This window comes from Pelodiscus sinensis, unplaced genomic scaffold (assembly GCF_049634645.1).
Source record: "Pelodiscus sinensis isolate JC-2024 unplaced genomic scaffold, ASM4963464v1 ctg191, whole genome shotgun sequence".
NCBI classification, from domain to species: Eukaryota; Metazoa; Chordata; order Testudines; family Trionychidae; genus Pelodiscus; species Pelodiscus sinensis.
In genome coordinates, this window is record NW_027465928.1 from 1 (window position 1) to 13,034 (window position 13,034).

Consider the following 13,034-nt stretch of genomic DNA (forward strand, 5'->3'; position numbering starts at 1 on the left):
GGCAGGGGCTGTGGGGCGGGAGTGAGGGGCACAGCAGAGCTGGGGGGTAAGGCAGGCCTGTGGGGCAGGGGCACAGCAGAGCTGGGGCAGGGGCTGTGGGGTGGGAGTGAGGGGCACAGCAGAGCTGGGGCAGGGGCTGTGGGGTGGGAGTGAGGGGCACAGCAGAGCTGGGGGCAGGGGCTGTGGGGCGGGAGTGAGGGGCACAGCAGAGCTGGGGGGTAAGGCAGGCCTGTGGGGCAGGGGCACAGCAGAGCTGGGGGGCAGGGGCTGTGGGGGGCGGGGCAGGCCCTATCTGGGCCCCCAGCGGGGAGTTCCGCGGGTCCTGGAGGAGGGGGGCTCAGCGGCGGGCGGGGCCGGGCGGGTCCCCCGGGGCTGGCTCCGGCCGGAGCTCCCCCCAGTAGGTGCTGCAGGCGTCGTAGGCGAAGAGCGCGATGAGGATGAGGCCGAAGGTCTGTGGGAGAGAGCAGGGTCAGCCGGGGGTCTGTGGGTGTGGAGGGCAGTGGGGCTGGCCATGGGGGAGGGTGCTTGAAGGCCAGGGCAGTGGGTGGGGGAAGGGCGGCGGGGGCGGGGCCGGAGTGGGGGGGCGGCGGGTGGGCGGGGGGCGGGGCCGGAGTGGGGGGCGGCGGGAGGGCGGGGCCGGGGCGGGGCCGGAGTGGGGGGGGCGGGGGACAGGGCCGGAGTGGGGGGGCGGCGGGGAGGGCGGGGCCGGAGTGGGGGGGCGGGGGGCAGGGCCGGAGTGGGGGGGCGGCGGGGAGGGCGGGGCCGGAGTGGGGGGGCGGGGGGCAGGGCCGGAGTGGGGGGGCGGCGGGGAGGGCGGGGCCGGGGCGGGGCCGGAGTGGGGGGGCGGCGGGGAGGGCGGGGCCGGAGTGGGGGGGCGGGGGGCAGGGCCGGAGTGGGGGGGCGGCGGGGAGGGCGGGGCCGGGGCGGGGCCGGAGTGGGGGGGGCGGGGGACAGGGCCGGAGTGGGGGGGCGGCGGGGAGGGCGGGGCCGGAGTGGGGGGGCGGGGGACAGGGCCGGAGTGGGGGGCGGCGGGGAGGGCGGGGCCGGAGTGGGGGGGCGGGGGGCAGGGCCGGAGTGGGGGGGCGGCGGGGAGGGCGGGGCCGGGGCGGGGCCGGAGCGGCGGGGGGGCGGGGGGCAGGGCCGGAGTGGGGGGGGCGGGGGGCAGGGCCGGAGCGGTGGGGAACGGGGGGGGCCGGAGCGGGGGGGCGGGGGCGGGGCCGGAGCGGGGGCGGCGGGGAGGGCGGGGCCGGGGAGGGGCCGGAGCGGGGGGGCGGGGCGGGGCCGGAGTGGGGGGGCGGCGGGGGGCGGGGCACTCACGAAGGCGCAGACGGACGGCCCCTCCCGGCTGGCGGCGATCGCGGCTGGCGACACGACGAGGAGACGAGGGCGGCGCTGCCGAGCGCAGAAAATCCTGGGGGCAGGTGGGGGTCAGATGGGGGCGTGAGGGGAAAACCCCACCCCCACCCCCACCCCATCCCTAAGCAGGCCCAGTGGATGGGGGGATGGGCAGGTCGGGGGGTCCCAGAGGGGATGGGCAGGTCGGGGGGTTCCGGGGGGGATGGGCAGGTCGGGGGGTCCCAGGGGGGATGGGCAGGTCGGGGGGTCCCGGGGGGGATGGGCAGGTCGGGGGGGTTCCGGGGGGGTCCCACGCACCAGGCAGGCCCAGTGGAGGGGGGGGATGGGCAGCTCGGGGGGGTCCCAGGGGGGATGGGCAGGTCGGGGGAGTCCCAGGGGGGATGGGCAGGTCGGGGGGATTCCAGGGGGGGTCCCACTCACCAGGCAGGCCCAGTGGAGGGGGGGGATGGGCAGGTCGGAGGGGCCCAGGGGTGATGGGCAGGTCGGGGGGTTCCGGGGGGGGATGGGCAGGTCGGGGGGTTCCGGGGGGGGATGGGCAGGTCGAGGGGGTTCCGGGGGGGGTCCCACGCACCAGGCAGGCCCAGTGGAGGGGGGGGATGGCAGGTCGGAGGGGCCCAGGGGGGATGGGCAGGTCGGGGGGTTCCGGGGGGGGATGGGGCAGGTCGGGGGGGGGTCCCAGGGGGGATGGGCAGGTCGGGGGGTCCCAGGGGGGATGGGCAGGTCGGGGGGGTTCCGGGGGGGTCCCACGCACCAGGCAGGCCCAGCGGACACGGGGGGCCCTCTCCTGGCAGCGGACGAGCTGCAGCCCCAGGGCCCCCCCAGCCAGCAGCCCCTCCAGCAGTGGGGCGGCCATGTAGGCCGACACGGAGACCGTCAGCAGCAGGAAGACCAGAAAACACAGCGCCTGGGGGGAGAGGACGGGGTGAGGCCCCCCCCGCACCCCCAGGGACCCCCGGCCCCACCCTGCCCGCTGCCCCGCACAGGCCCCCCCCGCACCCCCAGGGACCCCCGGCCCCACCCTGCCCGCTGCCCCGCACAGGCCCCCCCCCGCACCCCCGGCCCAGGGACCCCCAGCCCCACCCTGCCCGCTGCCCCGCACAGGCCCCCCCGCACCCCCAGGGACCCCCGGCCCCACCCTGCCCACTGCCCCGCACAGGCCCCCCCCGCACCCCCAGCCCAGGGACCCCCGGCCCCACCCTGCCCGCTGCCCCGCACAGGCCCCCCCCCGCACCCCCGGCCCAGGGACCCCCGGCCCCACCCTGCCCGCTGCCCCGCACAGGCCCCCCCCGCACCCCCGGCCCAGGGACCCCCAGCCCCACCCTGCCCGCTGCCCCGCACAGGCCCCCCCGCACCCCCAGGGACCCCCGGCCCCACCCTGCCCACTGCCCCGCACAGGCCCCCCCCGCACCCCCAGCCCAGGGACCCCCAGCCCCACCCTGCCCACTGCCCCGCACAGGCCCCCCCCGCACCCCCCGGCCCAGGGACCCCCGGCCCCACCCTGCCCACTGCCCCGCACAGGCCCCCCCCGCACCCCAGCCCAGGGACCCCCAGCCCCACCCTGCCCGCTGCCCCGCACAGGCCCCCCCCCGCACCCCCGGCCCAGGGACCCCCAGCCCCACCCTGCCCGCTGCCCCGCACAGGCCCCCCCCGCACCCCCAGGGACCCCCGGCCCCACCCTGCCCACTGCCCCGCACAGGCCCCCCCCGCACCCCCAGCCCAGGGACCCCCGGCCCCACCCTGCCCGCTGCCCCGCACAGGCCCCCCCGCACCCCCAGCCCAGGGACCCCCGGCCCCACCCTGCCCACTGCCCCGCACAGGCCCCCCCCGCACCCCCAGCCCAGGACCCCCAGCCCCACCCTGCCCGCTGCCCCGCACAGGCCCCCCCGCACCCCCAGCCCAGGGACCCCCAGCCCCACCCTGCCCGCTGCCCCGCACAGGCCCCCCCGCACCCCCAGCCCAGGGACCCCCGGCCCCACCCTGCCCGCTGCCCCGCTGCCCCGCACAGGCCCCCCCGCACCCCCAACCCAGGGACCCCCGGCCCCACCCTGCCCGCTGCCCCGCACAGGCCCCCCCCACACCCCCAGCCCAGGGACCCCCAGCCCCACCCTGCCCGCTGCCCCGCACAGGCCCCCCCGCACCCCCAGCCCAGGGACCCCCGGCCCCACCCTGCCCGCTGCCCCGCACAGGCCCCCCCGCACCCTCAGCCCAGGGACCCCCGGCCCCACCCTGCCCGCTGCCCCGCACAGGTCCCCCCCCGCACCCTCAGCCCAGGGACCCCCGGCCCCACCCTGCCCGCTGCCCCGCACAGGTCCCCCCCGCACCCTCAGCCCAGGGACCCCCGGCCCCACCCTGCCCGCTGCCCCGCACAGGCCCCCCCCGCACCCCCGGCCCAGGGACCCCCAGCCCCACCCTGCCCGCTGCCCCGCACAGGCCCCCCCGCACCCCCAGCCCAGGGACCCCCGGCCCCACCCTGCCCGCTGCCCCGCACAGGTCCCCCCCGCACCCTCAGCCCAGGGACCCCCGGCCCCACCCTGCCCGCTGCCCCGCACAGGCCCCCCCCGCACCCTCAGCCCAGGGACCCCCGGCCCCACCCTGCCCGCTGCCCCGCACAGGCCCCCCCGCACCCCCAGCCCAGGGACCCCCGGCCCCACCCTGCCCGCTGCCCCGCACAGGCCCCCCCGCACCCCCAGCCCAGGGACCCCCGGCCCCACCCTGCCCGCTGCCCTGCACAGGCCCCCCCCCGCACCCCCGGCCCAGGGACCCCCGGCCCCACCCTGCCCGCTGCCCCGCACAGGCCCCCCCGCACCCCCAGCCCAGGGACCCCCGGCCCCACCCTGCCCGCTGCCCCGCACAGGCCCCCCCCGCACCCTCAGCCCAGGGACCCCCAGCCCCACCCTGCCCGCTGCCCCGCACAGGCCCCCCCGCACCCCCGGCCCAGGGACCCCCAGCCCCACCCTGCCCGCTGCCCCGCACAGGCCCCCCCGCACCCCAGCCCAGGGACCCCCGGCCCCACCCTGCCCGCTGCCCCGCACAGGCCCCCCCCGCACCCTCAGCCCAGGGACCCCCGGCCCCACCCTGCCCGCTGCCCCGCACAGGTCCACCCCCCGCACCCCCGGCCCAGGGACCCCCAGCCCCACCCTGCCCGCTGCCCCGCACAGGCCCCCCATGCTCCCCCCTCCTCCCATGACATCCAGGGGTCCAGGGGCTCTCAGGCCAGGGGGCTGGGAACCGGTTTGGGGCCAGGGGGTTCAGGGCTGAGGGAGGCCTGGGGCTGTGGGGATATCAGGGCCAGGGTCTCTCAGAAGTGGGGGTGCCCAGGGCCACGGTGGCAGGCGCTGTGGGGGGGGGAGTGAGGGGCAGGAGCTAGAGGGAGGAAGTTAGGGTCACCGGCAGGACACGGGGGCAGGAGTGAGGGGCACCAGCAGGACGGGGGGGCTGGGACTGTGGGTCGGGAGCAAGGGGCCCCGGCAAGGCTGGGGGGCAGGGCGGGGGGGCTGGGGCTGTGGGTCAGGAGCGAGGGGCCCTGGCAGGGCTGGGGGGCAGGGCGGGGGGGCTGGGGCTGTGGGTCGGGAGCGAGGGGCGCCGGCAGGGCTGGGGGACAGGGGCTGTGGGGCCCCGGCAGGGCGGGAGGGCTGGGGCTGGGGGGCGGGAGTGAGGGGCCCCGGCAGGGCTGGGGGGCGGGAGCGAGGGGCCCCGGCAGGGTGGGGAGGCTGGGGGGCAGGAGCGAGGGGCCCCGGCAGGGCAGGGGGGCAGGGGCTGTGGGGCCCCAGCAGGGTGTGGGGGCTGGGGGCAGGGGCTGTGGGGCTCCAGCAGGGTGGGGGGCTGGGGGGCGGGAGCAAGGGGCCCCAGCAGGGCTGGGGAGCAGGGGCTGTGGGGCCCGGCAGGGCGGGCGGGCTGGGGGGTGGGAGCGAGGGGCGCCGGCAAGGCTGGGGGGCAGGGGCTCTGGGGCCCGGCAGGGTGGGGGGCTGGGAGGCGGGAGCAAGGGGCCCCAGCAGGGCTGGGGAGCAGGGGCTGTGGGGCCCCGGCAGGGCGGGCGGGCTGGGGGGTGGGAGCGAGGGGCGCCGGCAGGGCTGGGGGGCAGGGGCTGTGGGGCCCGGCAGGGCGGGCGGGCTGGGGGGCAGGAGCGAGGGGCGCCGGCGGGGTTGGGGGAGGGAGTCGGAGAGGGGGCGCAGGTGTGGGGAGGGGTCCCGGGGTCCGTTTACCAGCTCGGCTCCCAGCAGCGCCCCCTTCGTCGAGCGCAGGAAGGGCCAGTCCAGCGCCAGCCCCCCGGCCTCCCCCTCCTCCCCCAGCCCGGGCCCCCCCATCCTGGAGACCCTGCTGCCTGCCACTGCGGCTGGGGCTGGATGAATGTGGGGGCGTGTCCCTGCCTGCCCCCCCCCGCCTGTACTGGGGGGAAGAAAGGAAGAAGCGGCAGGAGGGGGGGGACAAGTGCAGGGGGGGCGAAGGGGCAGAAAGCCCCCGGGAATCTGTCTCCCGGCCACCCCCAAGCCCCCCGCCCCCTGTGGTGTGGGACAAAGGGGGATTGTGCCGTGGGGCTGGGAGCGGCTGGCACGTGGGGCACAAGGGGCTTCATTGTCGGGGGCCGTGAATGGGGCCCATTCTTTGAGCCGGCGCGGGGAGAGGCCAGGCCTGGCTCTTGCCAGTGGGGGGGGGCGCCGTGGGGCAGAGCGCTGGCCGTGGGGGAACTCCAGCTACTGCCGCCTCTGCCAGCGGGGGGCGCCGTGGGGCGGGGTGCTGGCCGTGGGGGAACTCCGGCTACTGCCGCGTCTGCCAGTGGGGGGCGCCGTGGGGCGGGGTGCTGGCCGTGGGGGACACGCTCTGGCTCCTGCCGCCTCGGCCAGTGGGGGGGCGCCGTGGGGCGGGGTGCTGGCCGTGGGGGACACGGCTACTGCCACCTCTGCCAGTAGGGGGCGCCGTGGGACGGGGTGCTGGCCGTGGGGGACATGCCCTGGCTCCTGCCGCCTCGGCCAGTGGGGGGGCGCCGTGGGGCGGGGTGCTGGCCGTGGGGGACACGCCCTGGCTCCTGCCGCCTCGGCCAGTGGGGGGCGCCGTGGGGCGGGGTGCTGGCCGTGGGGGACACGCCCTGGCTCCTGCCGCCTCGGCCAGCGGGGGGCGCCGTGGGGCGGGGTGCTGGCCGTGGGGGACACGCCCTGGCTCCTGCCGCCTCGGCCAGTGGGGGGCGCCGTGGGGCGGGGTGCTGGCCGTGGGGGACACGTCCTGGCTCCTGCCGCCTCGGCCAGCGGGGGGCGCCGTGGGGCGGGGTGCTGGCCGTGGGGGACACGCCCTGGCTCCTGCCGCCTCGGCCAGTGGGGGGCGCCGTGGGGCGGGGTGCTGGCCGTGGGGGACACGCCCTGTCTCCTGCCGCCTCGGCCAGTGGGGGGCGCCGTGGGGCGGGGTGCTGGCCGTGGGGGACACGCTCTGGCTCCTGCCGCCTCGGCCAGTGGGGGGGCGCCGTGGGGCGGGGTGCTGGCCGTGGGGGACACGCTCTGGCTCCTGCCGCCTCGGCCAGTGGGGGGGCGCCGTGGGGCGGGGTGCTGGCCGTGGGGGACACGCTCTGGCTCCTGCCGCCTCGGCCAGTGGGGGGCGCCATGGGGGGCCCCGGTAGTAACCCCCATCACACCGAGCCGGTCGCTGTAAAACGTTTATTGCCCCGAACACGTGGGAGGCCGCGGCGTCCCGGCCCCGGGTGCGATGGCCCCGGGGGTCCTGTCACAGCCTGGGGGGACCCCCCAAGGAAGGGGGGCCTGGCCGGGATGCAATTGGCCTCCCCCACAACGCCCGCCCGAGCTGCACCCTCACTGACTCCCTGGCGCACCCCCAGCGCCTCCCCCTCGTCCTGCGCCCCCCGAGCTCCGGGCTGCCCCCCGACACCCCCGCGGCGGGAGCTAGCTCTGCCCCCCAAGCAGCCCCACGGATGCCCTGCGCTCAACCCGCAACTCAGCCTTCTGGGGCCCGTCCATGAGCCTGGGGCCCCGCATTGCCCCCCCGAGGGCCCCCTCGACTGACCCGCCCCCCGAGGGCCCCCCTCGACTGACCCGCCCCCCGAGGGCCTCCTCGACTGACCCGCCCCCCGAGGGCCCCTCGACTGACCCGCCCCCCGAGGGCCCCCTCGACTGACCCGCCCCCCCGAGGGCCCCCTCGACTGACCCGCCCCCCGAGGGCCCCTCGACTGACCCGCCCCCCGAGGGCCCCCTCGACTGACCCGCCCCCCGAGGGCCCGGCTCAGGCGCGGGGCAGGACGCAGACGCAGGCCACGGCCAGCGGGTAGCGCCGGGGCTCCAGGAAGAAGGCGCCGGGCCGGGCGGGGCAGGGCCGCCGGTAGTAGACCCAGGTGCTGGTGTTGAGCGGCACCGAGTTGCCCCGGCGGTCGGGGGGGTGCGGGGGGGCCAGCGAGACGCAGTGGGGGCACACGCACTCCGCCTGCAGCAGGCGCCGCGGGAAGCGGCTCTTGTCCCGATCCTCCCTGCGGGCAGAGCGGGCACGGTGAGACGCTGCGGGCCGGGTATTGGGGTGCAGGGCCGGGTATTGGGGAGCAGGGCCGGGTATTGGGGTGCAGGGCCGGGTCTCGGGGAGCAGGGTCGGGTATGGGGGTGCAGGGCCGGGTATTGGGGTGCAGGGTTGGGTATTGGGGTGCAGGGTCGGGTACGGGGGTGCAGGGCCGGGTATTGGGGTGCAGGGTTGGGTATGGGGGTGCAGGGCCGGGTATGGGGGTGCAGGGCCGGGTATTGGGGTGCAGGGTTGGGTATGGGGGTGCAGGGCCGGGTATTGGGGTGCAGGGTCGGGTACGGGGGTGCAGGGCCGGGTATTGGGGTGCAGGGCCGGGTATTGGGGTGCAGGGTCGGGTATGGGGGTGCAGGGCCAGGTATTGGGGTGCAGGGTTGGGTAGCAGGGAGCAGGGCCGGGTCTCGGGGAGCAGGGTCGGGTATGGGGGTGCAGGGCCGGGTAGCGGGGTGCAGGGCCGGGTATTGGGGTGCAGGGCCGGGTCTCGGGGAGCAGGGTTGGGTATTGGGGTGCAGGGCCGGGTCTCGGGGAGCAGGGTTGGGTATGGGGGTGCAGGGCCGGGTCTCGGGGAGCAGGGTTGGGTATGGGGGTGCAGGGCCGGGTAGCGGGGTGCAGGGTTGGGTAGCGGGGAGCAGGGCTGGATCTCGGGGAGCAGGGTCGGGTATGGGGGTGCAGGGCCGGGTAGCGGGGTGCAGGGTTGGGTAGCGGGGAGCAGGGCCGGGTATTGGGGTGCAGGGCCGGGTCTTGGGGAGCAGGGTGCAGGGCCGGGTATTTGGGTGCAGGGCCGGGTATGGGGGTGCAGGGCCGGGTAGCGGGGTGCAGGGTTGGGTAGCGGGGAGCAGAGCTGGATCTCGGGGAGCAGGGTCGGGTATCATAGAATCATAGGACTGGAAGGGACCTCGAGAGGTCATCGAGTCCAGCCCCCCGCCCTCAAGGCAGGACCAAGCTCCGTCTACACCATCCCTGATAGATGTCTATCTAACCTGTTCTTAAATATCTCCAGAGAGGGAGATTCCACCACCTCCCTTGGCAATTTATTCCAATATTTGACCACCCTGACAGTTAGGAATTTTTTCCTAATGTCCAATCTAAACCTCCCCTGCTGCACTTTAAGCCCATTACTCCTTGTCCTGTCCTCAGAAACCAAGAGGAACAAATTTTCTCCTTCCTCCTTGTGACACCCTTTTAGATATTTGAAAACCGCTATCATGTCCCCCCTTAGTATGGGGGTGCAGGGCCGGGTCTTGGGGTACAGACCCAGGTGCTGGTGTTGAGCACCAGGGCCGGGTCTCGGGGTGCACGGCTGGGTCTCAGGAAGCAGGGTCGGTATGGGGTGCAGGTCTGGGTTTTGGGGTGCAGGGCCAGGTATGGAGGTGCTTGGCTGGGTCTTGGGGTGCAGGGCCGGTTATGGGGGTGCAGGGCCGGGTCTCGGGGTGCAGGGTCGGGTATGGGGTGCAGGGCCGGGTCTCGGGGTGCAGGGTCAGGTATGGGGTGAAGGGCCGGGTCGCGGGGTGCAGGGCCGCGTATGGGGGTGCAGGGCCGGGTCTCGGGGTCTCTCACCGGTATCTCCAGGGCGCGATGGAGCGGGCGTGGAGGGGCCCGTGGGCCTGCCCCTTGCACTGGATCTCCTGGGGGGTGTAGGGCCAGTGCTGGGCCTCCTGGGGGTGCCCCACACTCAGCCAGGCCCCGGCCTTGTCCAGCTCCGGCTCATCACAGCAGTGGGCCGGGCCCACGCACCTCTCGGCCCCGCCTGGGCCCCCTGCCCAGAGCAGCAGCAGCAGCCCAGCCTGTGGGGGGGCGAAAGAGACAGTCAGGAGAGAGGTGGGGGGTGGGATGGGGCGGAGGGACGGGCGAGGTACATGGGGGCCAGGGGGTGGGAGATGGGGGGAGGGACTGGGCAGAGGAACAGATGGGGGCAGGAGGGTGGGGTGCGGGGTGGGGGAGAGAGGGTGTGGGGGGAGGGATGGGGCAGAGGGACGGGCGAGGTGCATGGGGGCAGGGATGGAGGTGGAGGGACAGACAAGGTGGGGGGACGGAGGTGGGAGAAGGGATGGGCGAGGTGCGTGGGGGGCAGGAGGTGGGAGACGGGGTGGGGGGACGGAGGTGGGAGGAGGGATGGGCGAGGTGCGTGGGGGGCATCGGGCCTGGGGACGGGGTTGCTGGATGCCCCCGCAGCGGGTCCCCACGGGAACCGGCTCGCAAAGGTCCCAGCCATGGCATTAACCGGTGGAACTCGGAGGGGTGGGGGGATGGAGGTGGGAGGAGGGATGGGCGAGATGCATGAGGGGCAGGAGGTGGGAGACGGGGGTGGGAGGAGGGATGGGCGAGGTGCATGAGGGGCAGGAGGTGGGAGATGGGGGTGGGAGGAGGGATGGGCGAGGTGCATGAGGGGCAGGAGGTGGGAGATGGGGGTGGGAGGAGGGATGGGCGAGGTGCATGAGGGGCAGGAGGTGGGAGATGGGGGTGGGAGGAGGGATGGGCGAGGTGCATGAGGGGCAGGAGGTGGGAGATGGGGGTGGGAGGAGGGATGGGCGAGGTGCATGAGGGGCAGGAGGTGGGAGATGGGGGTGGGAGGAGGGATGGGCGAGGTGCATGAGGGGCAGGAGGTGGGAGATGGGGGTGGGAGGAGGGATGGGCGAGGTGCATGAGGGGCAGGAGGTGGGAGACGGGGGTGGGAGGAGGGATGGGCGAGGTGCATGAGGGGCAGGAGGTGGGAGATGGGGGTGGGAGGAGGGATGGGCGAGGTGCATGAGGGGCAGGAGGTGGGAGATGGGGGTGGGAGGAGGGATGGGCGAGGTGCATGAGGGGCAGGAGGTGGGAGATGGGGGTGGGAGGAGGGATGGGCGAGGTGCAGGAGGTGGGAGACGGGGGTGGGAGGAGGGATGGGCGAGGTGCATGAGGGGCAGGAGGTGGGAGATGGGGGTGGGAGGAGGGATGGGCGAGGTGCATGAGGGGCAGGAGGTGGGAGATGGGGGTGGGAGGAGGGATGGGCGAGGTGCATGAGGGGCAGGAGGTGGGAGACGGGGGGTGGGCGGACGGAGGTGGGAGGAGGGATGGGTGAGGTGCGTGAGGGGCAGGAGGTGGGAGACAGGGGGGGATGGAGGTGGGAGGAGGGATGGGCGAGGTGCATGGGGGCAGGAGGTGGGAGATGGGGGTGGGAGGAGGGATGGGTGAGGTGCATGAGGGGCAGGAGGTGGGAGAGGGGGGTGGGAGGAGGGATGGGCGAGGTGCATGAGGGGCAGGAGGTGGGAGAGGGGGGTGGGAGGAGGGATGGGCGAGGTGCATGAGGGGCAGGAGGTGGGAGACGGGGGGGTGGGCGGATGGAGGTGGGAGGAGGGATGGGTGAGGTGCGTGAAGGGCAGGAGGTGGGAGAGGGGGGTGGGAGGAGGGATGGGCGAGGTGCGTGAGGGGCAGGAGGTGGGAGACGGGGGGGATGGAGGTGGGAGGAGGGATGGGCGAGGTGCATGAGGTGGGAGAGGGGGGTGGGAGGAGGGATGGGCGAGGTGCGTGGGGGGCATCGGGCCTGGGGACGGGGTTGCTGGATGCCCCCGCAGCGGGTCCCCACGGGAACCGGCTCGCAAAGGTCCCAGCCGTGGCATTAACCGGTGGAACTCCCTGCTGCTTGCCGGGCTCTTCTCTCCCACACGCCCTGAGCGCGGCTCACCCCCTATACCCCGGGCGCATGGGGCTCCCCAGCGAGGGACCCAGCCCCCCAGCCCTGGGACCATGCTCCACCCCACTTTCCCTCCCTGAGCTGGGCAGGGAGCCCCGGCGCCCGGCACTCACCCACAGAGTCCCAGCCATGCCGATCTGCCTCTCCTGCCACCTGCCCGCACGGCCAGGCCCTTTTATAGCCAGCGAATTTCCATCGGATCACCAGATGCAAATTATTTTCCAATTCCTCCTGGATGCTCCCTTCTGAAATGGGCATTTTCCAAAACCTCTCCCCAACTCCATGGTGCCCCGAGCCTGGCTTCGGATGGGGGCATCAACAGAGCTGGGGGGGGCGGCAGGGCTGGGGGGGCAGGGGCTAGGGGTTCAGGTGAGGGGCACTGGCAGAGCTGGGGGGCAGGTGAGGGGCGCTGGGGGGGGCAGGTGAGGGGCGCTGGGGGGACAGGGCTGGGGGGGCAGGTGAGGGGCGCCTGGGGGGGCAGGTGAGGGGCGCTGGGGGGGCAGGTGAGGGGTGCCAGGGGCAGGGCTGGGGGGGCAGGTGAGGGGCGCCTGGGGGGGGCAGGTGAGGGGCGCCGGGGGGGCAGGGCTGTGGGGGGCAGGTGAGGGGTGCTGGGGGGGCAGGTGAGGGGTGCCAGGGGCAGGGCTGGGGGGGCAGGTGAGGGGCGCCGGGGGGGAAGGCCTGGGGGGCAGGTGAGAGGTGCGGGGGGGGCAGGTGAGGGGTGCCGGGGGCAGGGCTGGGGGGGCAGGTGAAGGGCGCTGGGGGGAAGGCCTGGGGGGGAAGCTAAGGGGCGCCAGGGGGGCAGGTGAGGGACGCTGGGGGGTAGGGCTGTGGGCAGGTGAGGGGTGCCGGGGGGACAGGGCTGGGGGGGCAGGTGAGGGGTGCTGGGGGTAGGGCTGTGGGGGGGCAGGTGAGGGGTGCCGGGGGGACAGGACTGGGGGGGCAGCTAAGGGGCGCTGGGGGGACAGGTGAAGGGTGCCGGGGGGCCAGGTGAGGGGCACCGGGGGGACAGGTGAGGGGTGCTGGGGGCAGGGCTGGGGGGGCAGGTGAGGGGCTGGGGGGCAGGTGAGGGGCACCGGGGGGGACAGGTGAGGGGCGCCGGGGGCAGGGCTGGGGGGGCAGGTGAGGGGCGCCGGGGGGCAGGTGAGGGGCGCCGGGGGGCAGGTTAGGGCGCCGGCAGGGCCAGGGGGACAGGGCTGGACCGTCGGACACTTGGCCCCACTGGCCTCAGTCCCCAGCTGCTGGAGTCCTGGGGGGCCCAGAGGGCTCGTGGGCCAGCCCCTGGGGGGGGACCAGCCGCTGGGCTGGAGGAGCAGGGTCCCTCGCCGCCCCAGGGGTCACCTCACACTCAGATGAAGAAACCTAAGTCCGGGCTCCCAGCCCCCCTGCTCTACCCACTGGGCTGCGCTGCCCTCCCCGAGCGGGGCAGAACCTGCAGGCCGGGCTCCCAGCCCCCCTGCTCTACCCACTGGGCTGCGCTGCCCTCCCCGAGCGGGGGAGCAGCAGG

At 76.3% G+C, this 13,034-nt stretch overlaps 2 protein-coding genes across 2 annotated transcripts; both read right to left on the reverse strand.

Annotated features, from left to right (window-relative positions):
* Nucleotides 1-204: 204 nt before the first annotated feature.
* On the reverse strand, nucleotides 205-5,688 carry CMTM5 (CKLF like MARVEL transmembrane domain containing 5). The gene is made up of 5 exons (XM_075916776.1): nucleotides 5,559-5,688; nucleotides 2,106-2,260; nucleotides 1,654-1,686; nucleotides 1,318-1,411; nucleotides 205-451 (listed from the first exon to the last, which is right to left on the reverse strand). Exons 1-5 carry the CDS (start codon nucleotides 5,658-5,660, stop codon nucleotides 338-340), a joined length of 498 nt encoding a protein of 165 aa, XP_075772891.1. The 5' UTR covers nucleotides 5,661-5,688; the 3' UTR covers nucleotides 205-337.
* Nucleotides 5,689-7,578: 1,890 nt separating this feature from the next.
* IL25 (interleukin 25) lies at nucleotides 7,579-11,661 on the reverse strand. Its single transcript, XM_075916786.1, has 3 exons — nucleotides 11,644-11,661; nucleotides 9,418-9,644; nucleotides 7,579-7,819 (listed from the first exon to the last, which is right to left on the reverse strand). Exons 1-3 carry the CDS (start codon nucleotides 11,659-11,661, stop codon nucleotides 7,579-7,581), a joined length of 486 nt encoding a protein of 161 aa, XP_075772901.1.
* Nucleotides 11,662-13,034: the final 1,373 nt, after the last annotated feature.

Coding starts and splice junctions, on each gene's coding strand:
- CMTM5 (XM_075916776.1), bottom strand. CDS start 5,660: ATGGGGGGGCCCGGGCTGGGGGAGGAGGGGGAGGCCGGGGGGCTGGCG. Junction 1,412..1,653: donor CCCTCCACTGGGCCTGCCTG/GTGCGTGGGACC, acceptor ACCTGCCCCCAG/GATTTTCTGCGCTCGGCAGC. Junction 452..1,317: donor GGCCGTCCGTCTGCGCCTTC/GTGAGTGCCCCG, acceptor TCTCTCCCACAG/ACCTTCGGCCTCATCCTCAT.
- IL25 (XM_075916786.1), bottom strand. Junction 7,820..9,417: donor ATCGCGCCCTGGAGATACCG/GTGAGAGACCCC, acceptor CTCTGCCCGCAG/GGAGGATCGGGACAAGAGCC.